Here is a 13,508-nt window from a genome sequence, read left to right on the forward strand (position 1 = left end):
AATAAAATTCACTGTACCCCATTCCATAAAATAGAAAGTTTCCCAAAAAAACACAGAAAAAAAACACTGCAGGCAGACAGTTACCATGAATGAAGAGTGTCGATGGCTGCACACTCTAATCCCCCCTGAAAATTACATAAAAAATGGATGTTTAATGACAAAAATCACTCCTTTATCTCTACCCCGGAACAAACAGAAAACACCATTAGGGAACGAGGTACTTTTCCGACCACCACCACAGCGACATGGACACTCGGCAGATGGCACACACGCGAGCGAGGAAACATTAACACGTCAGCTCAGCACAACTTTAATAACTGCACTGAAAGTGGTCTCTTAATTAAACCAAAGTGTTTCTTCCTCAGGGCAACCATTAGCTACAAAGGAAAGATGATTTCATATCCTTGGTCCATAAAGAAGACACATTTATTTACATTCTCAATGGACTAGAAGAGGTTTGAAACTGTCACAATTAAAATTGTATGCTTCCAAAAATATCATATGAGCAACGCACCTAACTTCAAGCTTCAGTTATTAATAACTTCATTTAGACTTCTTAAAAAACCAACACAAACATACTTTCTAGAGTGCAAAATGCTTCTTATTAAATACTCCGGTAACACAAAAGCAATTTGTTTTAAACATGGGAATTCTTTTCTGAAAGGTCATCCCCACGAGGACAGCACTGCCGGCAGGGGGGAGCGACACGCCCACAGCAGCCTCGCACCTGCCTGGCACCCCTACTTGTACAGGCTCATCGTGGGGCTCTGGTACATGCACATGTACGCATCGCACAGCAGCCTGCGTGCACAGCCCTGGATCCGCCGGGAGTCCAAGGAGTGCAGGTCCTCGGGGGACATCTTCAGGTACTCCCGGACTTCTGGGCACGGGGTCACCTGGGGGATGTTGAAGCCGTTCTGACCGCCTGTGGACACAGGAAGAGCACGGCTCAGGGTCACGTTCTCCACACGCAGCTCCCCGCCCGCCCACACACCCTCAAAGCCCCCGCTCAGGTAAGATCTGCCAGGATCGGGAAGACTGACTTTCCTACCGATTTCTAGGGGTTAAAGCCTCCTTTTGCTCTCAACAGTGTTCCCACTTCTTGGTTTCTGAGAGGATGCTGAGGCCAAGAGTGAAGAAAAGGGACACACAGCCTGAGCAAAGTCCAAACCCAACGTCCCAGGCTCCTCTCTGCTCAGTAAGTGTCACAGACGGACGCCCACACCCCTTCCCGGGCCCCTGCCTGCACCCGCCCCCTCGCCCCGAGACCCACTGCCGGGGGGGGCAGAGCTAGTGAGCTGACCTGGTTAGCCCCTTATTTTACATGTGCCTGTGCAGCTCCCACAGGTTTTATCTCACAGGTCATCAGACTGAATGAAGCTGATGGGTGTGGTTTCGGGGATTCCAGGAGCGATGCTGGGTCAGCCTCCCAGTGGCTTTACCGGATGTTTAAACCCCGTGCTTCTGAGTCTCATGTTAAATGAACACTGAGCTGGGGCAGGGACACGTGTACAAATGGGGCTGTGCCATCCCCTCAGGTGTCTGAGACCGAGGAAATGTCAACCAGTCTCATTTACAGCTCGGGCTTCTGGTCAAGAGGCTTCCACAGGGGTGTCCCAGGCTGTCACAGGGCCACCCGGGACAAGGGGACTGGAGCTGTGCACAGTGTGGCGGGGGGAAGAGTGGAGGCGCAGGAGAGTCACAGCCTTGCCAAGGGTGGGGTCCCTCACATGCCCTGGCTTGGTGGCTGTTCAACACCAGGCGCCTGAGAAACAGCCAAGGAGGGGTAATGGTCCCCGTGTCAGGAGGAAACAAATCATGCAGAGCAGGTGGCTTTTTAGAGGGCACATTACTCCTGTCTCAGCTCTGTCACGGAGAAGACAGCATGGTGGGTTAGCATCCAGCACTGAGCACTGAGGTTGCAAAGACTGAGTCGAATGCAGGCACCTAGGCCTCAGCTGTAGCAGCACAGAACGGGAGTGATTCCCATCCTGCACGGATTTACTGAGTAACGTGCTTCCCAGAGAGCCTGGCCCCTGGGCCCTCAACACACAGCAACTGGGCTTGTGCAGAGGAGAGGAGCCTGGAGGTTCGAGGCGATGAAGCCGAGAAGAAAGCCCCTCGGCCTGAAACGAGAACCTCAGGTTCCTCCTTCAAGGAAGACCCTCTGCACGTCGCAACAGCACAGCGTAACGACCGCTACCTTAGTAGCAGGCTGTGAACGCATGTCAAGATTTCAGACCAACCCCGCTAATCCTGAACAGCCTTCCCCAAACACCACTGTCCTCCTTGGACACCATCCCACCAGGCGCTGCCCACGGCAGGCGACACCGTGGCCTGAGGGGAGGCCGTGTGAATTACCGTCCCGGTCGGCCATGCTGTCGAAGAACAGCCAGGCGGAGTCGTCCTTGCCGTACTTCACGAAGGCCACGTAGTGGCTGGTCTCTATGCACAGGACGGCGAACAGCTCCATCTTCTGGCAGGGGATGCAGCCGTGCCTCCAGTCCCAGTCGGGCAGGTCTTTGGGCAGGGATACCGGGTTATACTTATGGTTCAGTCTCTTGGGATGAAGGTGGACCTACAGCGGAATGTGAACGAGCCAAGCTCAGTGTTTCTCATGAGCGGACTCTGCTTCCTCGACCTGAGCCTCCCTGTTCCCAGCAACCTGTCCTTCACGGGAGCCTCATCAGATGCACAGAAGAGGCACAAACAATACCACATAATTCTGAATTTTTAGACATTAACTGTGAGTTTGAAATGTTCAAAGCCTGCAGTCTGTTTCGACCACATTCACTTCCTGTTTAAGAAGTGAGCGCTGCTCTGCGGAGGGACTTCAGACTCACCTGAGTGTTGCAGGTCTTGCAGAACTGCTTGATGCTCCCGGCCGAGATGTCGGGGTCCTCGTAGCACTCTCTGCACTCATACATGGCCAGCCCTCCGCAGATGCGGCACTGCCGGGGGGCTGAGGTGGCGACAGGGGGGGGGGAGGGGCCTTTAAAAAATGCATTCTTTCATTTAAAAGATTAAAAGTTAAGCTTTAAAAAGAAAATGCTCAGGGACTCAAAAAACTCCCTCCTTCACCATGCCCGTCAGCTTTCAATTGGAATTCCTTGGATTCAGGATAACTTTAAAGACAGTGTCTAACCAATGACAATTTTTTAAATTAATATATTCTAGGGTGCTTTCCCCGATTATAAAATGTCTATTAATGAATATTCAAAGATACAGATGGTATAAAGAAGAAAACTGAAAGCATCCACAGTTTCAGTTAGCAAGAGATAACCACTGTCAATAGCCCTGTGAACTTTCTCCAATCATTTCACACCTGCCCATCTACAAAGCTCGGGGGGGGGGGGGGGGGAGCGGAGGGTGTGCGCCGTGTGTGTTTACAGCTCCTCCTGTACAAAATATCGACATACCTTTCACTTCACGTTACTTCGTGACCACTTTCACAAAGGTCTTCAAACACAGGAAACAGCAGGTTTCCTTGGACGGATATACTGTAATTCATTTAACAACTCTCCTCTTGCTAATAATAAATTGTTTCTAACTTCTTAATCATGCAACAATAAACATGTTTGCACATAAAATATCTGTTGGCATGTCTGATTATTTTCTCAGAATAAATTCCTAGAACTGAAGTGGGCAGCTTAGTATTTCCTGGCTCTTCCGACCCTGCTCCTCTCACAGTGGATGAGAATGGCCTGGGACTACCTCCAAGAACAAACAGAGCAAATGACGAACTCTCATACTTACTGTCTTCAAGTAAATCTGTTATATTTAATTCCAGAGAAGGAAAGATTTTCTTAAATAGTTTAAAGTCTTTTCCAAACCGAGGCATCTGAATAATCAGACAGGATGGTGCCTAAAAAAAAGATGTACTTTAATCAAAGTGCTGAACAAGACTTTTCCCAGTGAGACTGAAACAGTCATGGCTGGCTCAGGGAGCAGTGGTTTCAGCATCACATCGATGGCCTGTAACGCAGAATCTGTGTGAAAGTGGAACGTGAAGGCTGAGTTCAAGTTCCCATGGACACACAACAACATGCAGCGCTCAGGCAGGTGAGCAACCTCGGGTCTCAAAGACCACGGTGACTATCGAGAGTGACACTCTGCTTTGGGTTTGTATTTAACAAAGGTTTGGAAAAATTGTTTTTGCAAGTATAATAAACTGTCATCACTAAAGAACACTATTGCTTGTATTTCAACAAATAAATAACTGTAGCTGTTAAGGTTTTACCAGAATATTCATTTAGATATGAATACAATAAAAGTAAGCTACAAGCATATACTAACTACTAAGATCATGAAGACACTTAATAAGCAGACACTTAATAAAAACTAACATCCCATGTTCATTAACAATAGCAATAAAAGTCAATTTATTTTGTCTCTTACTTATTGTAAACATTCCTTTTTGGATATTTGGATAATATGCGAGGGTAAAATTTTAAATTGGGTAAAATAACATTTAAAAAACACACATAAATCTTCTTTGCTTTAAACTACTTAAAAGTTTTCAAATTACAAATTAGCTTGATATTTCCTTTGGCACAAAAATCCAAAAAGTTCAGTCTTAATTCTAAGGCATTTTCTACAGGGACAAAATTGAAACACTGCACTTTTTTGAAAAATTGGTGTTTTGTTAACAGTTTGTGTTTCTAACTGTTCTCAGTGAGTTAAAGGTAACAGTTATTGAATCTACTAGTAGTCGACACTCTTAAGAACTTTCACATAAAACACAAGTAATGATCACTAACCTCTGCAAACTTCAGGTTACTGTTGATAAAAGACCATTCTAACAACTGCTGAATTGTAGGAACTCCAACTTTCTCATTTTTTTCCATAAAAATTTGATAGAAGTAACAATCTTGTACTTTTTGACCTGCTGACCTAAAAAAACATGCAGAAAAACCCCCACATTATTTATGAAACTCTTAGATCAAAACGTGAAGTTGCACCAACAGTGTTTGAGAACAGAAAACTACACAATTGATGAAGCAACTTCGGACACTCAGACCAATGGGGCAAAGACAATAATTTAGATAAAATAATTAAATGTCTTCTGCATAAGACCTTAAACATGATTTCTTGTCCTAGTTTTCATCAGGGATCAGGAGAAAAATAATGGAGTAACATCACAATCAAGAAGCACTGTGTTGTAACCAGAAGCTAAAATCACTTGGTTCAACTTGACACCTTGCTGACCGGTCATGAGTTAACTTAATTACTTAAATTAATGTAAGTGCAGATATGAGGTTAAGTAATTTTAAACACCTTGCTGACTGGTCACGAGTATTCAAGTATGGAAAAGTAGCCTGCTGCATGGGCAAGTTCTGGCTCGAAATAGCTGGTCAGCAAGGTGTTTAATTAACAATACCAATATAAGTGAATTTATTTTGTGCGTTATTTTATAAACATTCTTTTTTGAATATTTGGATAATATGTGTGGGTAAAATTTTAAACTGGGTAAAACTGGTATTGTCCAAACCTGGAAAGCAGCAAACTGCATTTAATGTTGAAACAGGAAAATAAATTCCTACATGCCTAAATGGGACAGACCCTTAGAGGCTTCTACACCAAACCTGTCATTTCTGAAATGAAGGGCCTGAGATCTAGGGCAGGACAGGCACTTCCCTGCAAGTCCCTATTCTTTCTGATGCCACCTCCTAAAATTATAATTAGAATCTATCTTCCTTCCCTCTTATCTGTTCTGTCTTGTTTTCTAACTCCTTACCCCTTTGAGCTACATTCTGGGTAATTTTTTCAGATCTACCTTCCAAATGGGAAATTCTCTCTTTAGCTGTGCCTGCTGCCTCCAGTGAGGTACCCTTCTCAGCCATACAATATATATATGTAAATATATATACTTTTTACTCTATTCCTGGGAATTCTGTTTTTGTTTGACTTTGTTGTCAAATATGCATTTATCCTTGGGCATCTAAGCCCTTGTTTTGCCTCCTCCATCATTTAAGAGCATTCTGGGGCTGTTCCAGACATTAAGGTACTTGTCCTGTTTATTGCGGCAGCTGACTCTCTCCGCAGAAAGAAAGGACACATGGGAGAAAGGGGGCTAACTTTCAAAGTACCTTTCCATATCTTTTTATAATCTTTAAACCAGGGATTCTCAACATGAGGAGGCTGCTGAAGGGGGAAGGAGGCAGTGCACCTCAGCTCCACAGGCCCTGAGAGCTGAGATAGGCTCCTGTGTGTGACCCCTCCCCGATGCCCTGAGAGCCCTGCAGGGCACATCTTGTGTTATTACTGGGAGTATAATATCTCTAAGGTGTGTTGGGCTAGGACAAAGAAGGTGACAACTATTTTAATCATCTGGAATTTATTTCAAGATGAAAAACAAAAGTGACTTCTTCCTCCCAAATTCCCTGCTAGATTTCCTACATCATGGGTTAAATATACCTTTCTTTCCTCGTTTGTGTTTGAAGGCTGAAATGCTACATGTAGTTCATTCTATTTCTGAGCTTTCTGTCCAGATCTATTGATCAGAATTTCTAATCTTATACCAGTATCACAGTTTTAATATCTTTTGCTTTACTTTCACAGATTATAGAATTCTTTTTTTAAAATTCAATGCTTTCACCTATTTCATCTTGTAGCAAACTCTAAAATCACCTTACTGAGTTTTTTTTTAAATTAAGGTCTTGCTTATGTGTAAATTATTTTGTAAAAACCTAGTATCTTTAAGTTATTCAATCTTTCTACTTAGAACACAAACTCTCTCATTAACTAATCAAGTCAGCTTTCACTTCTGTGCAAGTCTTTTAAAAAACCTATCTCAATGAAATTGATTTCTTGGCAATTTATACTTTCATAAAATATGAAATTATCCCCTTTTCATACTTGCTGGAGGGTACACAGAAATTCTATTGATTTTTCCATGGTTTCCCTACATGGTCAAATTATAAATTCTTTATTAATACTAGTCGTTTCCAAACAACTCTCTAGAATTTTCTAGGTGCACATACAGCCATTACCATCTCTGATCAGATAATAAATATGCACTCTTGACGCTTATGTATCCTGCCTTATTCCATTAGTGAGAACACCCAAAACAGTTTCGAAATATAGTTGTTGGTACTGCGCCCCTCTTTCTCCATATCTATCAGTTCAACACTGGCAGCAAGCACATCACGTAAGGCAGAAATGAGTAAGATTCTTGTCTGTGATTAAATTTTAGGGAAATAAATAGCATATTAGCAAGATTTTCAACAGAGAGACGACTAAAACATAGAAAGGTTCAGCATTCAAACTACCTGAAAAAGTTCACTACTTCGAGGCCTCAGGAGGAACCTTCCTGTGTGAGTTCAAGGCTTCCCCTCTGACAGAGGAAAGGCTACGTGACAGAGCTGGGAACAGGAGCTAATTCCAGGCAAATTAACTTGTGAGTGGTGGTGTCAGTGTTTCACTGTGTTCGATCAGGGTGGGATAAGATTCTCTCAAAAAGGTTTCATGAACCTACAGTACAAAGTACCTATAAAGTTTTACAAGAAGATGATTTGCAATGACATTTATTGCTAGGGTGACAATTAAAAGCACAGATGTACATGGGCTTCATCCCTCAGGTCAAGTGTAACAGTGTGAAGACAATGTAAGATTAATATGCAGTACAGGCTATGAAGATCCCTAAACAAATACATGAAGTGGTCACAAGGACTTGTGTCTGTTGGATGGTAGCAGTGGAAACGAGAACTGTCTGTTTTCAGCACTTCTACAAAAAGTTAAAAGTTACCTTATTTTTAACAATGGTTCTACCCTTAAAATATGATGAAACAAGATATTCAAGAATTCTTCAGGATCTAGGAGAAAATTAAAAAAATCAAATAAGTCACTGACAACACTTTAAAATCATTCTATTTTTTACAGCAGTCATAATCCTATACCCAATTCAATTTCACAATCAATCTTATTTCAATTAAAAGCACAGTTCTCAAGTTTTTCTAACTAAAATTACAAAGGATATGATGAAGTATTAAGTTCTAATTTTGTTGTAACTTTATTGCATTTGAAAAAGTATAATAATTCACATATAGTGAAATAATTCTAATTTCTTTTGATGGGTTTAAGTTAAATGAAATTGAAGTACGACCTTGCATTTTCCTGACATTTAAATACTTATTGAGTCCCTGAACAGTACAGCTAGTTCAATATGCTGTCAACACATTCAAAGTGGGGAGCTGAATCTCTGAGTACAGCCGTCAGCTATGAACAGACGGAACCCCTGACTCTGACCGTAACCGCGTCCCTCTGTGATGAGGACGAGGTGGGACAATGTGGCTGAGCCAGTGCAACCCTGCCCACGGAGAGAGCCCAGGTGGGAAGGAAACGCCCATGTATCCCTTTAACCCGTACAACCAGCCAGCTTCTCAGGTCCACTATTCCACGTCACTACTGCCTTTTAGGAGAGAGACGGCATATTTAAAAAGGGAGGAAGCTGTGCATCACATAGAAGCTTCTATCGTGAAATAAGCTCCCACAACAACACAGGCCCGTATCTGGCCAAGCCAATCGTGCAGCACGTGCTCCCAAGCTCTTTAGTGCATCTCCTGCGAGGTAACACAGTCACCTTTCTCCTCAGAGGTAAATCCTGATGCAGCCTCAACTTTTTCAAGTATTTTCCTCAGTTTCATAATCTTTGTTGCACACACATATCCATATCTGTTAGTAAAAAATATGAATTAATACATATACATTAAATCAATATATTTTGATAATCACACATATCTGATATAACTGTACCATGTCATAAATCAATAGGCTAGACAACTATTTTGAAAAATACAATTATAGGCTTCTTTGTTTTTCCTTTTATTGAATTTATTAGAATGAGGTTTGAAAAATTAGGAATCTAGAATCAGCACAGCTGGTGTGGCTCACTGGTTGAGCATCAACCCATGAACCAGGAGGTCACCAGTTAGATTCCTGGTCAGGGCCCACGCCGGGGTGGCCCGCCCAATCCCCAGAGGGGGCGTGCAGGAGGCAGCTGATCGATGATTCTCTCTCATCAGTGATGCTTCTCTCTCCCTCTCCCTTTCTCTCTCTGAAATCACTAAAAACATATTTCAAAAAAACAAAAGAATCTAGAATCAGAATTATCCCAGACACTATTATACCCTAAAAATAACTACCCCATACTAATAAAAGAAAAAATAGTTTAATTTATGGTGACTGGATTTTTACTACTACTTGCTTAAGAAATTGAAGCGTACTTTATAGAAGAGAACAAACAATTCTGAGAGAGTTCTTTCAGTGCTAAAGGATGAAACAGACACCAGGGTCACCGATAAGAAACTGAAATCTAAAATCTGCAATCAAGCCATCATCATAATTGTGACTTTCTCTCATCTTTGTCGGAATATAGGATACCTTCAATATGTTCAAGGTCAATCTGTGACAAATTCTTATTCTAACAATGGCATCAGAAGAGAAGCCAGAGGCTGCTGTGGGCTTATGAAGGGCCAGTCAGATCTGGCTAATGGCTGATCTTTTTTTCTTAATCTTCACCCAAGAATATTTTTTTCATTGCTTTTCAGAGAGAGTGGAAGGGAGAGAGAGACACCAAAGGGAGAGACACATCAACTGGTTGCCTCCCGCACGCGCCCAGACTGGGGTAGGGGATCGAGCCTGCAACTGACGTGCCCTTAACCGGAATCAAACTTGAGACCCTTCGGTCCTGGGGCTGAAACACTAACCACTGTCTGGCTAATCCTATAGCCACTTTTTATATCGACTATTCATTCCCTCCTTAACTCTGCAGCCAACATATATTGAACACCTAGTGCTTACATAGTAGTCTGACCTTTTAGCTGCTGGGAATGCAAAAATGAGGAAGGTGAGAAAAAAGGGTCTGTGCCTTTGAGGAGCTTGAAATGCAGAAAGCAGGGCTTTCAGTACCAAATAAAACCAGTCAGCTTTGACACAGCTATGAGGCTGCAGACACAGGGAACCCTGAGGGCCGGCAAACAGGGTGACACAGCCCAGGTAACCGTGACTCTTAACTGGTTGGACAACAGTATCCTAAGAATGCCTGGTAATGGGCTACGGTGTTTGGCGGAAGGAAGGGAGTGGAGCATGCCTTAGAGTTTGGGACTTCTTCTGTCTTGTCTCGTATCAATCACTGAGAGGGTGGGGGGAATACAGTATGTTTAAAAATTTGCATAACACAAATAATACAAAATAATTGATGGAAAAATCAAGCCTCATTATCTTCAGGAGTAAAAACTACACATTTTCATCACTACAGAATTTAGGAAATCAAAAGATATCTGTAGGAAATCTATTCACTTATAATTTCCTTTCCTAGCATGTTGTACAGTACGTCATTCTGAATGCTCATTATATTTCAGGATTTTTTTATTATATTTCTGAATTTTTAGGTCAAAATCTTATTTCAAGCTATTTTTATTTTAATTGTTAAATAAGAAAAGTATGGCACAAAATATAATTTTATTTAGTATGGATTTTAAATTATATAGTGTGCTCCCTATATTCCTGAATGGACAGGTTGGTTTTATACTCTATGGCCCTAACTCCTCATAGTTTAAGGTTTACAATGAGACATGATCACATATTTCTATTGCTATGTATCAAAGTCCTTATGAGATGTCTCGTCGCTTATATTTGTAACCATTACAATTGCTTCCTGTGGCCAAAGAAAGACATATCTATAGTTCTTAAACTAGGAAAGGACCAAAAACATAATCTTTTTAAGGGAGGTGGAGGTCTAAATATATTCCTTTAACCAAGAAATGTGTTGATAAGATACACATCATTTGTTTCTAATACAAAAGAATAAAGAGTAGCTACTCTACAAATAAAAATTTTCCCTTGCTCCTTTTTTCTCAAATAAAATTAAGTTTAAGAAGCCAGAGTGTATCGATTAGACTAATAGGCATGATGACTGTCAGAGTGTTAGAATGAACTCTTTCAGAAGATAGGAATCCCACTGTATCTGCTTTTTCTACAGCTCCTACAATTGCTAAATTGTAGCAAACTCCACCAAATGGTTTCATCACTTCATGGCACACACTACATGCTATACCTTGGCCAGATTTAAGAAAGTAAATGAGTAAACGCAGTACAAGGACCAAAGGTTAAAAAAATTATTAAAGCTACATCAAGGCAATGAGTTTCCACCCATTTCTTAATAAATAAAAACCAGGCATAAATTAATTATTCTACAAAGAAACAGCAACTAGGACACCAGGTATAAGCAAAAATAATTCTGCAGGGAGATTAAAGATGGTGGCAGATTGAGTGGAAGCTACACTGACACTCTTCCAGGACCAAACTGGAATTACAACTAAAATTGAGAAAAACCATCCTGAATAATCAACTGCAACTGCAGATGAGCTGGGGAGCACCCTCATAACCAAGGGGGAAAAGTGGAGACCACTAGAGACTGGTAGGAGGTGCAGAGGCACAAGAGGGCTGGCTGGGCTCCCACAGGCAGCAGCTGAAAGTCCAGAGAAATAGTGCAGCTGTGGAGGGGTCCCACTGAGGACTCTGGGGCCTACAGCTCAGGTTGGGCTCCCCAGCCCAGAGCATCAGAATTGAAAAACCTGTCCACATAACACCTGGCTGTGAAAAGCAGCTGGGTTTCTGTCTGCCAGGGAGATATGGCTGGAAATGCAGGCACCCTCTTAAAGAGTGAACGCACAGAGTTTCCTGTCCACTCACCTTGGGCTCCGGCAGAGGAAGGGTAGAATGGACTGCAGCTGTGTGAGGAGAATCTAGGGTTGTGGCCTCTGGAGATAGAGCTCAGAGGGCACCCCTCTGGATTCCTTTGCTGAGTCATTCCCCCATACTGCAGAGGCAGACATTTTCCTTCCAAGCAGCTTTTGCCTGAGGGGGAAGCAATTGCCCCACCTTGCTGGAAAACCTCTCGCCCTAACCCGGGGAGTTTCTACAGCCTGAGACTCATTAAAAGAATCAGATGAATCAGCCTGCAGGCAGAGGCAGATCTCAGAGTGCTTTGAGTCTTTGCCTGATTTGCTTCTGGACCCAGGCCTTGGAAAAGCAGACTTTGCTGTGCCTCTTGGTCCTGTCCATACACACCCAGCCCCAACAGAGGGGACCTCACGCTGTGGGTTGTTTATAGCTCCAAAGAGGGTACTCAAGGCCAGTCACAAACAGCGTCTGACATTGGCCTGTACCAGAAATGGTCCAAAAAGACTGAGACTCCTAGCAGGCCTACCTAATACATAGAAACAAACCCAAATAGGGAGCCAAAATGGGGAAACAAAAAAACAAGCCCCAAATTAAAGAACAAGAGAGGTCTCCAGAAAAAGAGCCAAATGAAACAAAGATAAGCAATCTATCAGATACAGAGTTCAAAATACTGATTGTAAGGATGCTCAACAGCATGAAAAAGATATGGAAACTATGAAGGAAATTAAGAATGACAGCAGAAATAAAGAACACACTGGAAGGAATAAACAGCAGATTAGAGGAAGCTGAGGATCGGATCAGTGAATTAGAAGACAAGGTAGAAAAAGATCACTCAATCAGAGATCCAAAAAGAAAAAAACAATTAAAAAACAGGAGGGCAGTCTAAGGGAGCTGTGGGACAACATGAAACATAACAATATTCACATCATAGGAGTGCCAGAGAAGGTAGAAAGTAAGCAAGGGTTAGAGAATCTGTTTGAAGAAATAATGACACAAAACTTCCCTAACCTGGTCAAGGAAAAACTCACACAAGTTCAGGAGGCACAGAGAGTCCCAAGCAAGAAGAACCCAAAGAGGCCCACACCCAGATACATCATAATTAAAATGCCAAAAATTCAAGACAAAGAGCGAATCTTAAAGGCAGCAAGAGAAAAGCAATCTGTTACCTACAAAGGAGCTCCCATAAGGCTATCAGCTGATTTCTCATCAGAAACACTATAGACCAGAAGAGAATGGCATGAAGTATTCAAGGTAATGAAAAGCAAGGAACTGAAATCAAGAGTACTCTATCCAACAAGGCTATCATTCAAGATAGATGGTGAAATAAAGAGCTTCCCAGACAAAAAAAAAAAAAAAAGGCTAAAGGAGTTTATCACCACCAAACCAGCATTGCAGGAAATGTTAAAGGGACTGCTGTAATGAGAAGTAGAAATAGAAGTATTGCAAGAAATGTTAAAGAGACTGCTGTAATAACAGGAAGAAATAGAGAAACATAGGCATAAAGAATTAAAATGGCAAGAAAGAAGGATTTATCAATAATAACCTTAAGGACTTTGAGGGAGAGATCAACAGCAATACAGACATAGTCGGGGACTTTAACACCCCACTGACTTCACTGGATTAGATCTTCGAGACAAAAAAACAACACAGAAAGAGTGACTCTAAATGGCACACTAGATCAGATAGATTTAACTGATATTTACAGAACATTTCATCCCAAAGCTGCAGAATATACATTCCTCTCAAGTTGCACATGGGCCATTCTCATAGACAGACCACATGTTAGGACACAAAACAAGTCTCTACAAGTTCAAGAAGATTGA

At 42.1% G+C, this 13,508-nt stretch overlaps 1 protein-coding gene across 2 annotated transcripts in view; it reads right to left on the reverse strand.

Moving 5' to 3' along the window:
- Positions 1–403: 403 nt before the first annotated feature.
- The window catches only part of CYLD (CYLD lysine 63 deubiquitinase), a 40,178-nt gene continuing 27,073 nt past the window's right edge, over positions 404–13,508 (reverse strand). For both annotated transcript variants that reach the window (XM_081118471.1, XM_081118470.1), the window contains exons 12-18: positions 8,582–8,673; positions 7,748–7,814; positions 4,761–4,893; positions 3,757–3,865; positions 2,844–2,962; positions 2,362–2,578; positions 404–925 (exon numbers count right to left, since the gene is read on the reverse strand). In XM_081118471.1, coding sequence (XP_080974597.1) covers positions 741–925; positions 2,362–2,578; positions 2,844–2,962; positions 3,757–3,865; positions 4,761–4,893; positions 7,748–7,814; positions 8,582–8,673 — 922 coding nt within the window. In that variant the 3' untranslated portion in view covers positions 404–740. The remainder of the gene's footprint in view (positions 926–2,361; positions 2,579–2,843; positions 2,963–3,756; positions 3,866–4,760; positions 4,894–7,747; positions 7,815–8,581; positions 8,674–13,508) is intronic.

This window comes from Miniopterus schreibersii (assembly GCF_964146895.1).
Source record: "Miniopterus schreibersii genome assembly, chromosome: 18".
Classification (NCBI taxonomy): Eukaryota; Metazoa; Chordata; class Mammalia; order Chiroptera; family Miniopteridae; genus Miniopterus; species Miniopterus schreibersii.